Source organism: Pongo abelii, chromosome 2, assembly GCF_028885655.2.
Source record: "Pongo abelii isolate AG06213 chromosome 2, NHGRI_mPonAbe1-v2.0_pri, whole genome shotgun sequence".
Lineage (NCBI taxonomy): Eukaryota > Metazoa > Chordata > Mammalia > Primates > Hominidae > Pongo > Pongo abelii.
In genome coordinates, this window is record NC_085928.1 from 135,341,865 (window position 1) to 135,366,011 (window position 24,147).

At 34.7% G+C, this 24,147-nt stretch overlaps 1 protein-coding gene across 12 annotated transcripts in view; it reads right to left on the reverse strand.

Moving 5' to 3' along the window:
• Positions 1-24,147, reverse strand: part of KCNH8 (potassium voltage-gated channel subfamily H member 8) — a 395,129-nt gene that overhangs the window by 124,682 nt on the left and 246,300 nt on the right. For 11 of the 12 annotated variants that reach the window (XM_054552527.2, XM_054552526.2, XM_054552530.2 and 8 more), the window contains 2 exons: positions 22,685-22,842; positions 18,000-18,207 (listed from right to left, as the gene is read on the reverse strand). The exons of the other annotated variant lie outside the window; for it this stretch is intronic. In XM_054552527.2, coding sequence (XP_054408502.2) covers positions 18,000-18,207; positions 22,685-22,842 — 366 coding nt within the window. The remainder of the gene's footprint in view (positions 1-17,999; positions 18,208-22,684; positions 22,843-24,147) is intronic. 12 annotated transcript variants of the gene reach the window in all.

A 24,147-nucleotide genomic window follows, 5' to 3' on the forward strand; every position in this document is an offset into this window, starting at 1 on the left:
ACATGTGCAGGTTTGTTACATGGGTTAAAAAATGTTACCCATGACGCCGAGGTTTGAGGTATGAATAATCCCATCACCCACGTAGTGAGCATAGTACCCAACAGTTAGTTTTTCAACTCTTGCTGTCCTCCCTCCTTCCCTCCCTTCTCTAGCAGTTCCCAGTTGCTATTGTTTCCATATTTATGTCCATGAGCACCTGATGTCTAGCTCCTACTTGTGAGAACATGTAGTATTTGATTTTCTGTCCCTGCACTAATTTAATTAGAATAATGGCCTCCAGCTCCATCCATGTTGCTACAAGGGGCATGATTTCATTCTTTTTTTCTTTTTGGCTGTGTGGTATTCCATGGTGCTTATTTACTACATTTTCTTTATCCAATCCACCGCTGATGGGCACCCATATTGAATCTATGTCTTTGCTATTGCATTTGAATAGTGCTGCAATGAACATGCAAGTGCATATGTATTTTTGATAGAAATGATTTGTTTTCTTTTGGATATATATCCAGTAATGAGATTGCTGGGTCAAATGGTAGTTCTGTTTTAAATTCTTTGAGAAATTTCCAAACTCCTTTCCACACTGGCTAAGCTAGTTTACATTCCCACCAACGGTGTATAAGTGTTCCTTTTTCTCCACAGCCTCACCAACACCTATTATTTTTTATATTAAAATAATAGCCATTCTGACTGTTGTGAGATGACATCTCACGGTTTTAATTTGCATTTCTTATGATTAGTGATATTGAGCATTTTTTATATGTTTGTTGGCCATGTGTATGTCTTCTCTTCACAAGCGCCTATGCATGTCTTTTGCTCATTTTTTTTAAATTGAGTTATTTGTCTTTTGCTTGTTGAATTGTTTAACTTTCTTATGTATCTTGGACATTAGACTTTGTTGGATGCATAGTTTGCCAATATTTTCTCCCATTCGGTAGGTTGTCTTTTTATTCTGTTGGTAGTTTCTTTTGCTGTGCAGAAGCCCTTTATAGGGTCCCACTTGTCAATTTTTGTTTTTGTTGTGATTGCTTTTGACTATTTAGTCATAAATTCTTTCCCAAGGCCCATGTCCAGAATGGTGTGTTCTAGGTTTTCTTCTACAATTATTATAGTTTAAGGTCTTACATTTAAGTCTTTAATCCACCTTGAGTTTTTGTATATGGTGAAAAGTAGTAGGTCCAGTTTCATTCTTCTGCATATGGCTATCTAGGCATCCCAGCACCATTTTACTGAATAGGGAGTCTTTTCCCCCATTGCTTATTTCTGCTGACTTCGTCAAAGATTAGATGGCTGTAGGTGTATGGCTTTGTTTCTGGGTTCTCTATTCTTTCCCATTGGTTTATGTGTCTGTTTTTATATCAGTATCATGATGTTTTGGCTATGGTAGCCTTATAGTATAGTTTGAAGTCAGGTAATGTGATGCCTTTGGCTTTGTTCTTTTTGCTTAAGATTGTTTTGGCTGTTTGTACTCTTTTTTGGTTCCACATACATTTTAGAATTTTTTTTCTAATTCTATTTTTTTTTATAATTCTAAAAGAAGATGTTGGTAGTTTAATATAAATAGTGCTCAGTCTGTAGATTGTGTTGAGCAGTATGAACATTTTAATGATATTGATTCTTCCAATCCATGAGCATAGAATGTCTTTCCATTTGTGTGTGTCATCTATGGTTTCATTTCTTAGTGTTTTGTAATTCTCCTTGCAGATATCTTTCATCTCCTTGGTTTGATGTATTTGTAGTTTGTGTGTGTGTGTGGCTATGGTTAATGGGATTGTGTTCTTGATTTGGCTTTCAGCTTGAATATTACTGGTGTGTAGGCACGCTACTGATTTTTGTACATTGATTTTCCATCCTGAAACTTTGCTGAAGTTGTTTATCAGTTCAGGAGTCTTTTCGCAGAGTCTTTAGGGCTTTCAAGGTGTAGAATCATATCTCCCCAAAAGAGAGTTTGACTTCTTCTTTTCCTGTTTGGATGACTCTTATTTCTTTCTTTCGACTGATTGCTCTCTAGGACTTCCAGTGCTATGCTGAATAGAAGTTGGGAGAATAGGTATCCTTGTCTTTTTCTAATTCTCAAGGGGAAAGTTTTCAGTTTATGCCTGTTCAGTATGATATTGGCTGTGGGTATGTCATAGATGGCTCTTACTGTTTTAAGATGTGTTCTTTTGATGCCTAGTTTCTTCAGAGTTTTTGTAACAAAGGGATGTCTGACTTTATCAAAATCTTTTTCTGTGTCTATTGAGATGATCATATGGTTTCTGCTTTTAATTCTGTCTATGCAGTAAACCACATTTATTGTTTTGTGCATGCGGAATGAACCTTGCATCCCAGGCATGAAGCCTACTTGATCATGGTGAATTAACTTTTTGATGTGCTGTTGAGTTTGGTTTGCTATATTTTGTTGAGAATTGTTGTTTCTGTGTTCATCAGGGATATTGGCCTGTAGTTTGATTTTTTTTATTATATTGTTACCAGGTTTTGGTATTAGGGTGTGCTAGATTCATAGAATGAGTGAGGGAGAATCCCTTCACTTCCATTTTTTGAAATTAGTTCTAGTGGAATTGGTACCTGGCTTTCTCTGTACTTCTGGTATTATTCAGTGGTAAACTCACCTGGTCCAGGGCTTTTTTTTTTTTTTTTTTTTTTGCTTGGTAGGCTTTTTATTACTGATTCAATTTTGGAACTCGATATTGGTGTGTTCAGTGTTCATTTTCTTCCTGATTCAATCTTAGGAAATTTTACCTTTCCAAGAATTTATTCATTTCCTCTAGATTTTTAGTTTGTGTCCACAGAGGTGTTCATAACACTCTCTGAGAATCTTTTGTTTGCTGTTTCTGATTGTACTTATTTGGATTTTCTCTTTTTTTTCTTTGATAATCTTGTGGTCTACTGACCTTGTTTATCTCTTAAGAAACTAAATTTTGGTTTGGTTGATTTTTTAAATGGATTATTAGGTTTTAATTTTATTCAGTTCCACTCCGATTTTAGTTATTTATTTTCTCCTGCTAGCTTTAAGGTTACTTTGTTCTTGTTTTTCTAGTTCCTCTAGATGTTAGGTTAGATTGTTAAAATGAGATATTTTTTAACTTTTTGAGGTAGGCGTTTAGTGCTATGAACTTTCCTCTTAACACTGCTTTGGCTACATCCCGAATATTTTGGTATGTTATGTTTCTGTTTTCATTTATTTCAAATAATTTTTAAATTTCTGCCTTGATTCTTTGTTCACCCAAAAGTCATTCAGGAGCGAGTTGTTTAATTTCCCTATAATTGTGTGGTTTTTGAGAGGCCTCCTTGTATTGATTTCTATTGTATTCCACTGTGGTCTGAGACTATAGTTTGTATGATTTTTAGTTTTTTAAAAAAAATTATTGAGACTTATTCAAGTATTTTTTAATTTATTGAGCACATGATTTCTTGGAGTATGTTCCATGTCCAGATGTCCAGATGAGAAGAGCATATATTCTGTAGTTGATGGGTGGAGTATTCTATAGATGTTTATTAGGTCCCGTTGGTCCAGTGTTGAGTTTAAGTCCAGAATTTCTTGGTTGGTTTTCTGCCATGATGATCTGTCTAATGCTGTTGGTGGGGTCTTGAATACCCCCACTATTATTGTGTGGCTAAGTCTTTTTGTAGTTCTAGAAGTTCTTGTTTTATGAATTTGGGTGCTCCTGTGTTTGGTGTGTACATACTTATGATAGTCAAGTCGTCTTGTTGACTTGAACAATTTATCATTATGTAATGTTGTAATGTGCTTCTTGTCATTTTTTACTGTTGTTGCTTTAAAGTCTGTTTCATCTGATATGAGAATAGTAACTCTGACTCTTTGTTTTTTGTTTTCTGTTTGCATGGTATATCTTTCTCCAACCCTGTAAGCCTATGGGTGTCAGTACGTGTGATACAGATCCCTAAAAGAGAGCAGATGAATGGGTCTTGTTTTCTTATCTAACTTACTACTCTGTGACTTTTAAGTGGATCATTTAGACCATTTATCTTCAAGGTTAATATTGATATGAGAGGTTCTGATCTCATCATGAAGTTGTTAGCTGTTTGCTTTGTAGTTTCTATTGTAGTTTTGCTTTATGGGGTCTGTGAGCTGTATACTTCAGTGTGTTTTTGTAGCAGCAGTTATCATTATTTTGTTTCCATGTGTAGAACTCCCTTAAGAATCTCTTGTAAGGCAGGTGTAGTGGTAACAAATTCCCTTAGTGCTTGCTTGTCTGTAAAATATTTTGATTTCTCCTTCATTTATGAGTTCAGCTTGGCAGGATATAAAACTCTTGATTGGATTTTCTTTTCTTTAACTGTTAAAAATAGGCTCCCAATCTCTCTTGGCTTGTAAGCCTTTTTCTGACAAGTCTGCTGTTAGCTTGATGGTGTTCCCTTTGTATGTAATTTTCCCTTTTCCTCTAGCTGCCTTAAAGTTTTTTTCTATAGTGCTGACCTTGGATAGTCTAGTGGCTATATGTCTTGGTGATATTTGTTTTGTAGTGTTTCACAGGTGTTCTCTGAATTTCTTATATCTGAATTTCTACCTCTCTAGCAAGATTAGGGACATTTTCTTGAATGATTACCTCAAATATATTTTCCAGGTTATTCGCTTTTCCTCCTTCTCTCCAAGGAATGCCAGTAATTTGTAGGTTTGATCAGTTTACATAAGCTCATATTTCTCAAAGACTTTGATCATTTTTTAAAATTCTTTTTTTCTTCATTTTTGTCAGACTGGGTTAGTTGAAAAGACTGGCTTTCTGGCTCTGAGCTTCTTTCTTCTACTTCATCCAGTCTATTGATAAGATCTTCAATTGTATTTTGAGGTTCCTTACGTGAGTTTTTCAATTCCAGAAGTTCTGATTGATTTTCTTTTTAGGGCATTTATCTCTTCCTTCATTTACTGGATTGCTTTAGAATTTTTTTTGTGTGGATTTTCCACCCTTTCTTGGGTCTCTCAGTGAACTTCCTTGCAATTCATGCTTTGAATTCTTTGTCTGTTATTTCTGAGTTTCTATTTTGGATAGTGACCATTGCTGGGGAGCTAGTGCAGTCCTTTGGTGGTGTCACTACATTCAGATTTTTCAGGATGTCAGCATTCTTGTTTTGGTTCCTTCTCATCTGGAGATGCTGGCACTTCTAATTCTTATAATTATGTTCATGCAGGTAGGATTTTTTCTTTTTCTTTCTTTCCCTATAATGTTATTATTATTATTTTCTTTCCCTTTACCTTCCCCTTCCACCCTAGGAGCTGTGGCTATACAGAATGATAAGGAGGGTCTTTTGGCTTTGCTTGTATAAATTCTATGTCTACGTACTTCTTTCAGCAGGTTTTAAATTGGGCTGTGCAGTTTGTCCTACAAGCCCATAGATGACACTTATAGGTAAGATTTGGTTGTGACCAATGGGGCTGGGTATACACCTGATCCTTGTTTACTAGCAGAAGCTCCCTGCTGCCTCAACCAATGCACTGACTCATGGAATGCACAGTGGTCTGAACTCTCTGCTCACTCTCCAAGGGGTGGGAGCCATGAAGGGTAGGGCTGGACCAAGCAAGTCTGCCAGCAGGTTCCCTGATGGCAGGTACAAGCACCAGTGCCAAAGGAGAATCCAGTGGGTGGTCACCATGTACCCAGAAGTGTGCCTACATGTGGAGCTGAGAAACCTTGGCTTCAGGATCTCTGCATGGTAATAGGGGCAGCTGAAGCTCAATCTAGGAGAGTGGGTGCTCTAGATACCTGGAGATCTTCCTAGGCATAGGGCAGAGACAGCATCCCTGCACCAAGATTTCTGCATGGAGGGGTGGTATGACTCAGGCTGCTGAACCAGGGAAACAGGTGCTCTGAATGCCTCAGGATCTGCCTGGACATGAAGCAGAGAGGGTCTCACTGCACCACTATCTATGTCTAGGAATGGTAGGGCAGGTCGGGCTGTTGAATCAGACAAGTGGGCACTCCAAATACCTGGATATCTGCCTGACCATGGAGCAGAAAGGGTCACCTCAAGATCTCTTCACAGGAGGGGTGGAGCAACTCAGGCTGCTGATCCAAGTGAACAGATGTTCTAACTTACTGGAGATCTGCGTAGGTATGGAGCAGAGGGATTCCCTCTGTACTACAATCTATGTCTAGGCAGGGTGGGGCAGCTCAGGTTGCTGAACCAGGCAATTGGGGGCTCCAAATCCTTCTAGCAGATAAATTCTTATCTGAATACAACATTTGTAAATTTAGCAGGAACAGGCATAGAAAGATAGAGAAGATATGAACTTAAGAAAAAAACTACACTTAGATTATATTTCCATTAATATCACACCTTATTTTCTATTACTTGTTGTAAATATTATCTTTAATTTCCAATGCTGTAAATTAAAAAATACTATGTTTGGGCTTCAGAATAGAAGCATATAGACTACAAAGTAATTTTTAAAAAGACATATATCAGGTCAGACTTACTCCTTCTTTGGAACAAGGATCAGAAGTCATAAAAGCCATTTATTTCATGGATGTTTGGAAGTAGAAAAATATATTTCTATCTTCAGAAATATTTTGGAGTAGAATAATTCTACTAAAAGAGCTGTTGTTCCCCTCTTCTTCTCATACAAATAAGAGAAGTTGATGTTTTAAAGATTTCGGAGATCATTTGATCTGACTAGCTCATTTTACAGGAAGAAATCTGAGGTGTAGGGCCAGGATAGACTCTTAATTTTATAACACTCAATCCATGTTCTTCCCACTGCATTATGAGGCCTTATCAAAGGAAACAATCAAGTAAAATTAGGGATTTAGAATATATTATCTCTAAAGTCCTTTCTTACGCTAACATGCTGTGCATCTATGGGCTACAGTGGCTTAAATAAAAGAGTAACTCACCTGGAGCTAACTCAGTTGCATAAGGTTATTGAGTATGGGGGTTGAAAAAAATACAGCAATTAAAGACTATGTTGTGAAGAATCTCACAACATCTGGGCTAATTAGAACATTGCCCAAATGACAGAAGTCTTAAAATACTAGTAATCTCCCTTGCTTCTTACTATCCTTTAGAAATTAAACCAGAAATGAAATTTTGAACATTTTAAAACAGGTTACTTTTATATCCAACCTGGAGAGTGGTTGGTTTCTCTCAATTTAAGAAACTACTACATTTCTGAAAAGTTGCATGTAAAGTGAAACTGTTTATTAAACTTGTTTGAATAGCAAAATTGAAAGTTCATGGCTATAGCTAAAAGTCTCCAAAGGTTAAGAACTTTAGGAAGAAATGGATTAAATGAGAGGGATTTCACAGAAGCATATTACTATACAGAATACAATTATACTTTAATGGTATAAAACCTGAAAGAATATAAAGACTAAAATGTTTTACTAGTGAGTTATGGCAGCTGTTATGTAGTTTTCATTTACGACTAAAGATATGTCAATAGACTAAGGCATTAGTTGTTCAACAGACCTAAAATTCATATGCAAGACACATTTCTTAAAGGTAATGTAGCCAAATATTCCTTAAGTTAAAAACTTTAGAGATCAACTAGCTCTCAGATGTTTTTGTGTGTTTTGTTTACCAGGATCCTATGAAAGAATCTAATGAAACATAAAACTATACTTTAATGCAAATATCATTTATATAGGATATATTAATTTATCATTGGATATCTACAGCTTCCATTCATTTTCCAAAAGGGTTTATGATGCAAGAAGGATTGAAACTCAGTAAGAATCAGTCAATTATCTCATTTTGAGAGAAATAATTGAGACAAATATGGTTTGATAAAATGTCCTAGGTCAAACGGCTAATTAATGGCAGGGCTTGATTAGGATAAAGGATTCCCAACCTCCAGGCTAAGAATTGTTCTATTATGTCATGTTCTTTTATGAAATACATTTTTGAGAACCATAATATAAAGTTCTGTGGTATATCACAGAACTTTATCAAGCATCAATGTATATCAAGCATCGATGATAATGCCTGTTAGTGATTTATAAAACATCTTTTCAGCAAAATCTCTTATTGAAGTTACAGAACATATTTAATAAAATACATCATTTTCTCAAGCTAGTAGCTAAAAAGACTATGGATATTAGAAGTCAGGGAGAAATTTATTAGTATGTATATATTATATGATTGTCTTTCTAAAAAACTCAGAAAATATTAAACTTATCAAACATTATTAGATACATATTATTTGATATTCCTATAAAATAATTTAAAGTCACTAGATTTTCTTATACAGTAATGACTGAAACAAAAATCAATGAAAAATAGATCCCATTCACAGAAGCACAAAAATGCATAATACTTAAAAATATACTTAAGAAATACGTGCAACCTGTGTAAAGAAAATTACACAATTTCACTTAATTATACAGAATAATATTTTAAATAAATGGAGATTAAATACCATGAACTGGACAAAAAGTCTCAATGTTCTCAAAGCATTCCTTTCCCTAATTTAATTTCTAAAATTAACTCCAATTAAAATGCCAGTTAGATTTTTTGGGGCAGGGATGTTTTTCCTAATATTTATGTAAATAAGTAAATGAGCTAAAGTGTCCTCTATTCTACCTGCTATACCCCAAATTTTAAAGTACAATAATCAAAACTGTGTAATATTTTTGTAAAATTATACTGTCAACAGAAGAAAAATGAAGCCTAGTAAGAGCCATAAGTATGCATAATTAAGCATGATTAAAATGCTATATTTAATTAGTGGAAATAAATCAATTATTTGATAAATGATACTAGGAAACTGAGTAGGTGTTTAGAAAATTAATTAATTAGGTTAGATCCAAACCTCAAGTCAGTAGATCACATTGCTCCCATTACCAAAAATAAATCTCTTTTCATTTTATTCTTTGAATGTTCATATTACCTTTTAGGCCACCCTAAGATCAGTAGTTCTTGTGTGAGACATGTCTTCAACACTGAACTCATTTAAATATAGAAGTCCATGACACTCCCAGAGCCAGAAGCATATTACTTGTCCATGATCTTAACAACTACACAACTCAGGAAAATCCAGTAGAATAGAAAAACAGTGATTGAAGTCATAGATCCTTTCAGAGAAGCAGTGGAGCCAATGAATGGTCAGCAAACTATCACCTTAAAACAAAGACTCCTTGGAGAAAATACTCAAAAAAGACCCACTCTTCTAAAATCTAGGTCCAAGGCACAGCCTAAGATGTTTAAGAGCCAAGAGTATTCCTTGAAAGCTAAGAAACCAAGATGAGACTAGGAAGATGAGACTAGAAAGCAACAGCTCTTTGGAGGGATTCTGTATCCAACAAGAGCCGTAAGCAGTGCCAATCTAAATTTAGCTCCAGCTAGAAGATGGAAGCATGCTTGAGCCATTTACTGAGACAGGAAATACAGAAAAAGCAACAGGATAGAGAGTGAAGAGCAGTTGAAATGATTAGTTTTCTCTTGTAACCCAGTGAAATTAAAGTTCTATAAAACTGAAATCATTGCTTATCATTTCCTTTATTGATGCTATCACATAGTAAGAAATTCAAAATACATTTACAACTGACTGGTGCACTGCAACCTCACACAAATTTCAGGACATCTGATGAGGAATAGGGCCTCTAAAATCTACATATTAAAATGTTATATGGGGCATAGTGTAAAACATACTACACAGGTTTCAATAAAATATATACTAGGTGCTTTAACAAAGTCCAGATAATGAAAATTGCACAGTGATTAGCATCATCACTACAGAATGATAATTAACCTCAGTCACAAAGTATTAGCTGCTTAACAGTTTTTTATCCTTAGGAATATGATGACACTGTGGTTATGACTTTTATTTTCATCATCAAAGCTAATTTGTCTGTTTGTTTTGGTTAAAAATATATCAGTGTGAGTGGTTCAAAACCTGCGCTTTTCTATAAGCACATTGAAATTTCACACTTTACATTTCAAATCAGTGACTTAGACTTAGTATTTAATTCTTACACCTGTAGTCAGTACCCATAGACTTATTAATCTAGTAATTATTTTTCACAATAAAATTATAAATATTTAGAGTTTGCAATATGTTCTTCCATGATGGGGGTAATAGTTAAAGATTGTTCTTTAGTAATACCATAAACAGAAGGATTTTATATATATATATATATATTATTTACATATGTATTTCACAGGGGGGAAAAGAAGAAAGTGAGTAATTGTATGATATTGTCAGTAGATGTGAGGAATATGTAGAGTATAGATTGCAAGTTAATTATTGTATAAAAGGTCAAAGATTTTCAAAAAAGAGCAAGGACAATGTAGGGGCAAGGTACACTTGGATACTGTTTTATAAATCAGAAAACCAAACCCCAAGTGGATTAATTTGTGATACTTATAAATGCTTAATAAAACATATATTAATAATTGTCAGGTATTATAAGATCTTTTGAGAGAAAACCAAAACAGTTTCTCCTCAAGTGTAATCTGAATACTAAGGGACTTCAGTATTTGGGTAGCCAAAATATCCAAAAGAATAGACTATTCAATAGAAATAGAATCCTGACTTTTGGTTTCCTATAACTTTATCGTCTATATTTTAGGCAAATCAGTTTTAACCAAATGACTAATGAGAATGTGCCCTATAATAGTACAGTATAAATGATGAGATACTACAAGGAAGTATGGAACAAGCATAACTTCCAAACACTGAAGGAAGACTGATTTCAGAATGTCTTTCTTTTTTAAGCTAAAGGGTGACCTAATGATAAGGTACAGAATCCCTATTTGTTGTTCACCCACTTATTCCTGCATCCATTCACTCAAATACATGTATTGTGCATGTACTTTCTACATACATGCTAGGATCAGTATCGTGGAGAACACGAAGACAGGAATTTGTGGTATAGCATATACACATTCCTGTCTTTCTTTCTTATACATGCATAAATATACATATACACATGTATGTATATCTGTGTGTATACTGTTAACTATGACCCAAAAATAACACATCATAATTCTATAGCACTTTTCAATTTGCAAACTGCTTTCATATATACTCTTATTTACGCTCACCAATGATTTTCTAAGTAGGCATTTTTATCTCCATTTTGTAGTTAGAATAATCTTGCTCTCTATTTTGTAGATTTACTGTGGAATGATACATGTGATATCCTATATTTTTAAAAGATTAATACCATGATTATTCTTCCTATTATGGTATTGGTTTTAGTAACTTTTCCTAAGGTGTGTTTTTAAAACTTCATAGGATAGGACATTAATAGAGTATTAACAATATGTACAAAAAAGAAAAAGATTATGATAGAAAATAAATTTATGCAACATTTCTTTTAAATAAAGTTTAATCAATTTCTTCAGAATTTCTCTGAGCTTATATGCTGCTAATATACCTTCTCAGTCTTTACCAACAGGGATGCAGTGTGCGACATTTCTCAAACTTACATGATAACAGAATCTTTGTTGCTTGGAGTGTTTGGTAGGAAGTGTGAACACAGTGTGAAACTGTGGTGCAAAGATTCTGAGTATATTGTAGGTTCATTCCTTTCTAGGTATAAGTATTTTCTCCTCTTAAGCAACCGTGGCAACTTGAAATCATATTAACTCCCTGTCTGCTACCTGAAACCCAGAAATTCCCTTTCAAAGGACTGAGAATATTATGCAATTAAATGCAAATTTTTGTATTTCTTACTATCTAAATGCCCCAATAATCTTTAAATACGAGATCAGACTGCAGAGATAATGCAACTTCATAATTGGACATTGCTATATATACTTTACTTCCTCAACTTTTATAAGAAGCAAAGTTTATTGCTATACTTAAAATATAAAAAAATTGAGTCTTTAAAATATACCATTTGCTCCTTACGACAAAAGAGTAAAATCTCACTTCTAAAACGTGGAAATATTTTCTGTTTTCTAGAAGCCCTTATGAAAATAGAACAGAGCATTGACAAAACTTTTAAAACGGATGGTCTTTGATTTGTGTTTTCTGGAACTAACAGTAATATAAATTGTTTGTGATGACATTTTAAGTACTGTGTTATACTACTTCAGTATTGAGGTTAATTGCTTTTAGATAGACCTCCTTTGTCCATCAGAAATAAACTATGTCCAAATAAATTTGCAGATGTGTTGGGGATTGAAAAAGTATAGGACTCAAAAGTCTCAAGACATTTTAAAAACCTTGCCACCCACAGTGCGGTGTGCAGGACCAGTGACACCAGCATCACTTTAGAGTTTGTTTTAAAAAGGAGGGTCTTGACTCCACCTCAGACTTCCTTAATTAGAATTGATATTAAAGGAGATCCTTGGTTCATTCCAGTGCACATTAAGGCTTAAAGTACTGGTTTTTGTTTTAAGAAAATAAATCCAGGAGTCCTTCACTAGTGTCCACTTTAATGGCTGGAAAACTTCATTTTAGATTTTTTTCCTCTTTTCTTTATCTCATGCATTATTAAGAATGCAAATCTACAAGTAAGGGTTAGCTTTAAAAGTTTTTATAATTCTTTATGTAAACCCTGAAAAAGTAGGGTTAGTAAATTCAACCTTCTTTAGGAAAACTGATGCAGTTATTAAAGTAATCAGCTCACAACATCATAAGCCTGGTCATTTTTTTTTCTTACATAAGGCTTGTAAATGCTAAGTAGTTAATAACTAGAGAGCCGTTCAAATCAATCAGCTTTTATGAGGTTTTATCCAATGAGGATCAGGAGATTTAGGATTAAAATTGTCAATGAAAACTTGAAAATGATGTCTGATTTAATCCTTTTTTTTCCCATTCTAGATTCTTGGCCTTCCCACCCTACCCCACATGATACAGATACACTTTTAGGCATCTGCAATGGATACGCTTGCTCCAGCCAAAGGGTAAGAGATAAAAGAGCTTCCTCTCTATTACAAAATACTCTTTGACCTTTGAAGTAGATGATTTATTTGAAAGTTCAGATTGTCATTGTCTTAGAGGTAATTTTGAAAAAGAACATAAGGTAACATTTTAGCTATAAAATGGGAGCTACTGACCAAGTCACAGTCTATTATAGCTGAAGAAACACAGATTGGTAAGTAGGATTCCACTGTTAGACTCACATAAGGAACACAGATTTGTTACAGTGAGCAAGATGCATCAAAAATACCACTTCTCCATATTTCAGCTAATTCTGTCTGACATTATGATGCTTTTTTTTTTTTTTTTGCTGGCTAACATCCTATCTGGTAGGGGTATGGGTGGGTTCTTCATTGTATACAGTAATGGAGAGACACAGGGCTCCACTTTCCATCATGGAAGGGTAAGATGGAAAGAGTCTTCTTGTCCTGGTAGTCTGTGTCTGAGCATGTGATTTAAGCTTGGCCAATTGAATCCTTCCCTCAGGCACTGTGAATCAGAGGTGCAGGGGAAGTTACGACTCCCGCACAGGATCTACAGACAGAAACATGTTCAGGCCATCCTTGTGAAATGTCACAATTGAACTTCTTGCATTGGCAATCTGGGGCTACCTTAGCTCATGTTCTTTTCCTAGTCTTGTTTTGTATCCTTCTAATTCTGAGTCTACACGTCCTGCTGATGAATTCCTTTTTTGTTTTTACTTGCAATCAAGAATCATGACTGATACAAAAATATCACCTCTTCACTAGACTTTAAGAGTATTGCTATTTCAGTTCTACATTGCTCATTGATATAAGTTTGAACAGGTGGCTGGAGTTTCAGAGGGCTTCAATTAACAATAAGAGCAGAGGTGGTGGTGATAATGCTGGCAGTTACCAACTACAAGCACACACTATGTACCAGATACTATGTGAAGTGAGTACTCATGAGAGTCAGTATTGCCACACTCATAGATGACAAATCTGAGATTGTTTAATGAAAAACCACACATTGAGGTCATTTCGGTCAAATCACATGCCTGATTCAAAATCACATTCGTGAAGCAGGATTCAGACCTGAACCTTTTGAGCTGGAAATCAGAACTCGCATTAGGATGCTAATGGAGTTCTTCAGAGACTAATTCAATATCATTGATTGAACTTTAGAAGTGATAGTAGCTTCTATCTTAATATACATATATTAACTGAGATATAAGAAAACATGCAAGGTCTACTTGTACATTTTTAGATATTTATTGACATCCTCTTGTAAACAAATAAAGCATCCTCCACTCCCTGCAAAGAGATCCTTCTGAAACATTTCTTTGCAGCCTCCCAAAAATTACTGTAAAAAGCACTCTCTGATTCAGTTGTGACATGTCTCTTTAATACAGTGTTTAATCTTACCCTTGAAGCACTATATCTAAATTCCATAAAAATTTGATATATCCTAACAAGCTTATAAGGTTGATGTAGGACTTGCCTCCTAAACGAACCGGAAATAAAAATCTCCTACGTATGTGCAATTGTGAGCCTACGTAAACATTTTTCAGAGGCTGACTTTCCAGTTGAAAGGTGGTACAGATAAATTACTTTGAAGATATGCAAAGCATATAATTTTTGTCCAGCACCAAACTAAACCGTGAAGGCAATACTTGTAAAGCTATTTCTTAATAACTTTTGTACATAAAATGATAAGTATTCACTAGTCATAGTTCATGGTACTTTCTTTCATTAGAAGTAATTGTCATAATACAATGATAATGAGAATTATACTAGCTGTTACTTACTGAGCAGTTACTACGTACCAATCTAAATGCTTTATATATGTTGCCTAATTTAATACTGGTAACCCCACGGAGGCTGGCACTATGATTATTGTCAGTTTACATTCATTGAAAATGAAGCAGAGTGAAACATCTCCCACTGTTTGGTGGCACTTTGTGTTCAAAGGAACACTGTTCAAAAGAGAACTTTATCCCTTTATGATGAAGTCCACACTCTAAAGCTTAGCACAGTCTTTAAAGATCTGGTATCTACCTACCTACCTCTTTGGCCTCATTCCCTTTCTACCACACCTCCATTCACCTTCTGTGAGAGTGAATTGCTTAATATATTAATAAACCTGCTGTCACAAATGCCTTTTCCTCAGCATCTATACAGACAAGACCTATTCACCCTTTAAAACTCAGGTCATCTCTGAGAAGCCTTTGATGATATCCTAGTTAGATTTAGTGCCACCCCTCTATATCTATTCCTTTTATAAAACATATCGCACTGTAATATACCCATTAAATCTTTGTCTACTTTTCCCACTAGATTTTAAGCTCTGTTATTTGTTTTGGTATCCCCAGTGCCTAACACAGAACCAAGTATGTAATGGGCACTTAAATATTTCATTTTATGGAAATTAACAATAATTAGAAATTTTATCCTTTGGGAAAATGAATCTATTTTTATACTTCTAATGTTAAACACAAACATAAGGAACAACATGCTCTCTCATCAAATGTTATTTGTATGATAAATTTTTGGATTCATGATAATTGGACTCAAAAAGGTAAAATTTACCATGAGTGCACAGATTACAGGGTAAAAACTAAAGTAGCCTAGACTCTCAGCTACTTTATTATAAAGTTAGGTAGGGAAGGTCATGATTATTTAATCTGTGTTCAAATCTCAGCTGGGGAATGTTTTAAATGAACATTTAAATGATGAAACTAATTTTAGAAGGGAAAGTCTTTGTAGACAAGCCTGTAAACCCAATATTTACACACTTAATTAGCATACTGTCTTGCTAGTCATATCCCAGTAGGTGTTTGGACAGGAAATCTAATTCTCTAAAGATAAATTTTCGGTCATTTTTACCATAAATGAGTAAGATTATCAATTATTTGACATGCCATGATCATAGGATGTACTTTCTAATACATCCTCTGATGGTTTATGTGGACACTGACCCATAATAAGAAAAATATATATATATGTGTGTGTATATATATATGTATATATATATATGAGAAGCACATTTTGGGGTTTGTTTATCTGTGATAATCATTACTCATGAAACCAGAAATAGACTTTCAAATTATATAGTGAGCTTTTTCACATTGTAGATGAGGAAACTGAGGCCCAGACAGGTGAGAAAAAATATTGCAAATCTGACAGCTGATTAGCAATGGAACCATGATGACAGGAGAGGTCTACTGCCCCCAGCCCAGTGCTCTTCTTGCCACTGCTTCATGACAGTGCTCTCTCTGTGAGATTGGTTTCTGGCTTACAACCTCCTACTCATTACATTGAACCATAATACAAGGACTAAGAATACAAGGAAGGGGGTAAATATAGAAGCAATGCAGGTTGTTTTTTTTAATTGACAAATAAATACCTCTATATGTTGTGGGAAGAAAAACAACAGCTAGATTGTAAGTCTGCAGCAAGCCTGGCATGTTGGAAATGAAACAAAAGGCTTTGTTCATATAACTAAATTTGAGAGTGTGAATAAGCTAAATTTCCCCATCTGGAGACTCTCAGACTAGACGAGACTTACAAATTAATATGAGTGTATAGGTCTGGGGCCTGAGGAATATTAGGTCAGGTCTAAAAAGGAATCGGGTGCTGACCACAAGTCAGAATTTTAATATGAATTCAAAACAAAGGGCAGAGATCTAATGCTGTAATTTACTGAACACCATTAGGATGATGACATATGATGTGATGAGGAAGCCTTCAAGACAAAGTTATAGAGAAGAAAACAATATTGAAAGATGGAAAATGTTTTAATCCACATACAATTCAGACCCTGATCCTCCTTTTAACCAACTCTTCTCTCTCTCTTTCTCCTTCTCTTTCTTATTGGATCTTATTTTTATCTAAGATATGTTTGCTTTCACTTGGTAGTTTTATTTCCCCGTTTTCTTTGTTTCCTAGAATTGAGGACCCACAGCAAGACATTTAAAAAGTGCTTTGATAAAGAAGATAAGAAAAACATTCTAAGATAAAAATTATAAGAACACATCAGTTGTTTTGTGTAGCTCAGAAATAAAATTGGGATGTGAAGAGGTATTTTTAAGAACTTGGAGAGGAGCTTATTCCCCTCCACCTGCTTTCCTAAGGTCTCCAGCTCTTCCTCCAGTGCTGCCTTTGAAGGCTTTGTATATGTCCTATGCTGAGAGATTGCCATTTATGAGGGCCAACACAGGGATGTTCCAAATATGTCCAGCCATTAAGTGCTGGTATGAAAAGTCTGGGCATTTTTCTTTCTTGGCAGTCTCCTATGCAAAGGTCTGAGCTTCTTCCAAAAGTTCAAGATTGATTTTTGGTAGAGAAGATAAGCGAAGGAGTTTCTAGCCAACTAAGAAGCAGATTCTTTTGATTAAATGTCAGATTAATTAAAAAAAAATTCTACATCAGGTACTGTGACAATTCTCTAAAGGGTATGACTGTGAGAAAAATGCAGATATTTTGGGATAAAGAGTTATAGTTTTGAGAATTTTCATTTTCTATAAATTTACTGTGGTTGACATAAGTTTAAAAATGTGTTCATGTGCATAGTGTTTCAGATTCATTTATGCAGATTATGTAACATTCAAAAAATCTCCCTTAAACTCCTATGTATTATGGGGACTCAAAACTATAAATTATGTTTGTAAATATCCAGTCCGTTCTACCATCACAAATTCTCAAAGTGTGCTAAATGTAGAGAATGTGTTATTTTGTTTACTTTCACTCTCACACTCTCTTTCTTTTTAAAGGGAAGGATGGTAGGATATCTTTTCTAATAATATGCCACCTCAAATATAAGTGATCATTTTCTTATTAGTTAAGATATTGTAGTGATAGGCCATAGGCCAGTTTCCCAGTGATTTACTATTACTAGCCCTGCATCGGAACATTTCAAGATAAGATTGAACATGATTTATCTAAACACTTCTACAGCCAAACTGGTCATTTTGATTATATATAAAATTTATCAGTTTAACCCATTAATTTTTGAAAAAAATGTAAGGTTGTTCCAGAAAACCTTATTGAAATAAATTACTTGTATCATGGATTCAAAAATAGAAATTAATTAGACAAATTGATAGTAAGAATAAATATATTTATAGACTTATCTTTCACTTCCTCCAAGTTCTTGATACTCTTTTTTTTTTAATTTAAAAATGGAAAATGTGACAAATGTAAGCCCTTACCAACTTCCCACTTCAGAAGGCTGTTGTCTTCCCTCTCCATTTTTCCAATGACGTACCAGATACATGCCATCCAGTGTGCAAGGAGTGCAAACATGGACATGAGCAGAGTCAGGACGATAGTACTGTGTTGGGAATAGCGGTCTAACTTCTGCAGCAGACGCAAAAGACGCAAGAGGCGCACTGTCTTTAGAAGATGCACAAGAGACACCTGTGGTAGGAGACAGAGCAGCACAACTTGGTGCATGTGTTAAATTCATACCACAACATTAACTTGGAGTCATTCTAAAAATTCTGGAAATGAAGTATAATTATTTTAATATTATTATTTTTATGAATTGTCTTTGTTCTTGACATATTATATCAGAAAGTGATAGAATTAAAGAGGCTGGATTAAAGGATAGGATAGGAAGGATAATTTAATTTATTTGAGTAAATACCTTTCTTAATTAGGGGTTATCTTTTTTTCACTTCCTGTCTGATTTCATACTATAGTTTACATTCTGATACACAACTGAAACACATTATGGTATCAGAATTGTACATATCTCGAATCCCCTACACTTATTTTCTTTCAACCCTACATTCCCTTCCCTGTGTAACGAAATTGCTTTATAATAATAATTCAGACAAATTGAAGTAAAGGCATAGAAAGTGATAATAAAAATACCTTAGAGATTATTTTTTAAAAGAGGTAGACCCATAAAACTTGAGTAAGTTCTGCCCACAAGTACCAGTAGCATCTTCTGCCTCATGTACTATACTTCCAACATTATCAATGGACAGAGGAAACATTTGCCTGAAGCTCGCTCGCTCTCTCTCTCTTTCTCTCTCTCAGTGCTCTCTCAGACATGCTTAGGGAATTAAAATGAAATGGACAAGAATTTCTGAAGAGTCTCCTAGTCCCTTTGCATCCACTATAGCAGTAGACTTGTAGCTGAGGGGTTATTTTATTGACTTCAGGGTCCAATTGAAAAATGTGTATCATTGGTGTGGACCAGAATAGTCAATATCACCATTAATAAGGGGTGCACATAACACACCTTCTTTTCATACCTTCAAAGAACATTCTAAAATAGAAACAACAAATAAAACATTAAATCATATGGAAATGCAGTTTGACAAACTTCTTGATGTCACCTTTAATTTCTTTAGGGAAAGCATAAGTAGAGAAGGAGTAACTTTATGGCTTTAACAAACCTCACTCTTTCCTTTACAAAACTGAATCAGACACAAGGTCAGCATTGGGAGTTTGCTTTTGTATTTATCTAAAGTCAGTTGACTTCTAATTCTTTCCTCTGCTAGCCATATTCTCTTATCTCTAAGAAAAACATACCTAGAACAGTACCTGACACATAGAAAATGCTCAATAAATATTTATTAGATGACTGAATGAATAAATTATCAAGTTAAGATGCAAACACTCCAAGCTCAGCCTAGAAATTGATAGCCAACAAAATTATATTCAGTTGTAATCTTGTGAATTATTCTGTATCAAATACAGTAAACTCTTAAGGGCACTTGAAGAACTTGACAGCTAGCTGTGCGCTTTTATTTCTTTTTGTCATTCTCCTGTGTCAAGTTTTACTTTCTTCTCCTTTATAGCTAAGTTCTCATCTATCATTTCTCAAGCTGGTGGTTAGCTAGATGGTCAGATGCCAAGATTTGTAATCTCTATTCTATTATTTAAAGATATTACTGGGGATGGAGTTTACTTTACAGGTAGATGAATTTGATGGTTAGGTGACAATTTTGTAAGTGAAATGAAAACTGGAACGGAAGTCCCAAATGGAGGAGGGCATCTGCACACATAATTTTGATACAGTCTCCCCATTTTCTCTGACCAGAAAGGGGATGTTTGAGCAAAGAATGTAGAGCTGCTTGTACATGAGAACAACAGTCATCTGCAAATATTAGGAACATGAACCTAGGTGTCCAGATGACCCAGATAGTTCTATGTTCATTCTTAAGTCAATAAAAACTGGCATTAAAGAAATTATGTTTGCTCCCATCAGAGTAATAGCTTCTTGCTAAAGTTTTAATGTTTTCTCTTGAAGAATGACAGGAGAAAGAAGCATATTTGACTTAGATGGAAATATGTATCTGAAAAAGGGAGAGGATTCTTTTGACTGTTTGGATGCTGTTTCAAATCTGTCACTGATGAGAATTCTAAGCTACTCATAGACAGGTGCATTCATCAAACCCCCCTAGAAAATGGGAGTTTCCCCTTTTACCAAATGGATATGGCCACCTCCTAGCTATCACCCAGAAGGGAGAAAGAGAGAGAGAGGAGGCTAACTAACATGTTGTGAGGTCTTCCTAGGTTTTAGACATTTAGCAAAGCATTGTACAGATATGTTGCATTTTCAGTCTGGTCAAAAACTCTGTAGGAATTCTCTTGTGCCCATTTTATGGATATTTTAATGTTAACTTCCCAGAGTAAGTTACTCAGATGGTAAATGATAGAACTTGGATTCATACTTCTGCCCTTTCTACTCTGTCAACACTCCTATGTCTTATTCATAATTGTATCTCTTATAAGTGCCTTCTACAGTGATATACATACTAGTTTTAAAAAAGCATGTGATCCGTACTCAAAAGAACTGTCATGAGCAATTGTGAGCAGAGCCAAAGCCAAAGCTTAGGCAGTTCTGAATGTCACCTATGGAGATGCATTCACTGGACGTATTTTAGATTTGGGAGACAAACATCTTTGGTTATTTATTTGTTTCTTTTTCTAAGTCTTTGTTGTAAAAGAGCATAACTCATAAGTTATTCCTCATAACTTATGTTTTCCTGAGAAGAAAACATAATACCTTCAACAAGCTTTTCTGTTCAAATATTATAGAATATTTGGTCCTGACTAACTTGTTTAAGAGGGATAACGAATTTAGGTGCCAGCTTTTTAAATGCTCATATGCTCACTCCTGTGCAAAGCAGAACAAGTATCACTGGTAACAGATTTCTTCCTTCCCCCTTTTCTTTTCTTTTTTGACACAGATGTTGCCCTATACCTTGTATTATTTATAAAGCATTTGTGTTAGATTACATATGATTGATGAAAAGAGAGCAGGAGTGTAGTGAAAGTATATAAATATTTAAAATTCGTCAAACATGAGAATTAGACTTTAAGACATTTCTTCATCCATGTTAATTTTGGGGAATGAGAATGCTAATGATATAAAAATGTATGTTATATATACCTATAATATAATTATATATTATATATACATATTTAAAATATCTTATTTGCTCAGTACTCAAATACAAATGGAACATAAAAAATATATTCGTTTTTAGTAGCAAAGCAGCAAATTAATTTAAAATGGAATTGTATTAAATAATTAATGAACAATTTAGAACAATTTAAAACAATTTTCCAGGGTTATTTGGAAATTTTTTTAACCTTTTGTGAATTATATACTTATTCTGCAGTCTTGCAAAAACATGGTTTTAAGTCATTATGGTTTCATGATGGTACATTTATCTAGTCAAATTCAATCTTAAAAAGCACTGTAGAAAGCCTAGATAACAATTCAATGTAGCAGTGATTGATATATACTAGATTTTTCCTGGGAGCTTTCCTTTCAGTTGAGTCATAAATGTTTTAAAGATGTTGGCACTATCAACCTCCCAACTTAAAAAGAAAAAGAATAAAAAGAAACTATTGTACAGGCAATTAACAAATGCACAAGTCTGCACTAACAAGTCAGGATCACAATTCTATATTTGTTCTGAAGTTAATAATAATTGTATTTGAAACTGTGATTGTTGTGTTTTATATTTAAAACTATGCCTTTAAATTTTTGAAAGAGTATATGATTTCTATAAAACACTGTCAATTGACTAGAATATCTGCTTAATTTGAACTAATGTTTAATAAATTTTTACATGCCATAATTGGTTACTCTAGCAGAAAATTGCATTACTGCTTCACAAATGGCCTCCCTAAAAGTTTCTTTATAAGGGAGCATTTAATACTTTTAAGAATACCAATCATTAAATTATAAAAATGGCTACTACTACAAGTGATATGCTTTCTGTCCTGGGAGGCTACATGAGGGTAAGGGATTTAGAGCAAGAAAAAGAAGGTACCAAGATTCATGCAAATTCAAGAGAACTCTCAAGTTTTACATTAGTCATATCACTTAGATTTTTGCTACATCCAACAGTTTTACAAGGACTTCTAAGAAGTGGTTGAATTTCCTCATTTAAATTCAATATCCTCTCTATCTCGATCAGTCTTCAGTTTGTTTTGCCAATGAATAACAAAATACTAAAGAAATAGAGAGTTAAGGGTCATAAAAGCAGAAAAAAAAATCTTCAAACTCTCTAGCAAATTCTTGACACATGTATCTGCCTAGGTAATATAAAGTGATGCTTAAATTCCTACAAATGATTTCCTTATTAAAGAATTTGTTTAGTGGGTCAGTATTTACGATAAATTCAGCATTTCTGTGTTTCCTGGCTCTGGGTATTTAAAAAAGCATGAACAGGTAATATGAATGTCAAAAGGAAGTAACTTCATCAACTGAAGAATCTGGCCTGCATATCACTGGGCATCAGGGCATCTTTATTGAAGAAGGCACAAAACCCTGGAAGCATAAATCGCCACAACCATTTAAAACCTAAACATGGGAAAAATAAATCAACCTTAAAGGCCATGTGGCGGGGAGCTCTTTACTCACCACTGTGACGTTGAAAGCATACAGGAGATCAAAAGGCAGGGCAGCGATTAAATCAATGATGAACCAGGTTGTGACATAGTGGATGCAAATTGATCTTGCTTCAAAGATAACTTGGCCAGACTTGCTGACATAAGTTGTTCGGAAATTTAAAATAATATCTGCTTGGGAAAAAAAAAGGTTGAGAAATAAAAGGAAGAGACAGAGAAGAGTAAAGAAGGTAGGAAAGACAATGAAAGAAAGAAGAAAGGAAGGGAGACAGGCAGGCAAACAAGCAGGAAGGAAGGGAGGAAGAAAATTGTAGAAAATTAAATAAAATTAGGCAAATGGCAACCACTTAGCCTAGTTCAGATTGATAATATCCAAAATATTCTCCTCTACAGATCCAGTTCAACTAAACAGATACTGAAGAAGGGTGAAAGTAATATTTTCTGAGCACATAATGTTCCAGACATGAAGCCACATGTTAAGATTATTAAAATAAATAATCGTAGCAATAGCAACAATAGTCATTACTTACTAAGTGTTCACACAGGATATTTCACTTAATCCTCAGTACATCTCCTGAAGTAGACAGTGTTACTCTAATTAAAGAATCAGAAATCAAGTCCCAGGAAGAAAAAGTAATTCATCCAAGATCATATTGCCAAGAGTGGCAGAGTCAAGTTTTAATACAGATACAAGCCAGGCATGGTGGCTCATGCCTATAATCCCAGCGCTTTGGGAGGACGAAGCAAGAGAATTGCCCGAGCTCAGAAGTTCAAGATGAGCCTGGGCAACAAAACGAGAACTCATCTCTATTAAAATTCAAAAAAATTAGCTGGGCATACTGGCACATGTCTGTAGTCCCAGTTACTCCAGAGACTGAGGTGGAAGAATCACTTGAGCCCAGGAAGTTGAGGCTTCAGTGAGCCATGATTGCACCATGCACTCCAGCCTGGGCAACAGAGTGAGACCCTGTTTCAAAAACAAAAACAAAAAACCCACTAAATATAATCTGAAGTCTATATTCCTTATTTTATACAATATTACTTATTTCCATGTATAAAAGTTTTACTAATCTCTGTGTCGATATGGAATTCAGCCCTGCCCTGAAGGCACTCCTATTAACGAAGTACTGGTAGTTTCTTGTGTGAATTTCTGGGTTAAATTCTATTTTAATGAAAGATGTAATTGTTTTCAATCTTTCCCTGCATCATTATTTAGTTATATATTATCGAACGTTTTACAATATATGAGGTCCTCCTGAGTGCTGATCAAATGACATCCCTATGAGCTTCCAACAGCCCTATGAGCTTGAAAGAAGACCCTGAGCAGGAGAAAGGAACACAACTCAGCTGACACTTTGATGTCTGCCTTTTGAATTCCTGATCGGAGGATCCAACTAAGCCATCCCTGGACTTCTGACATATAGCAACTGTGAGATAGTAAATGGATGTTGTTTTAAGTTGATAAGTTTGCTATGC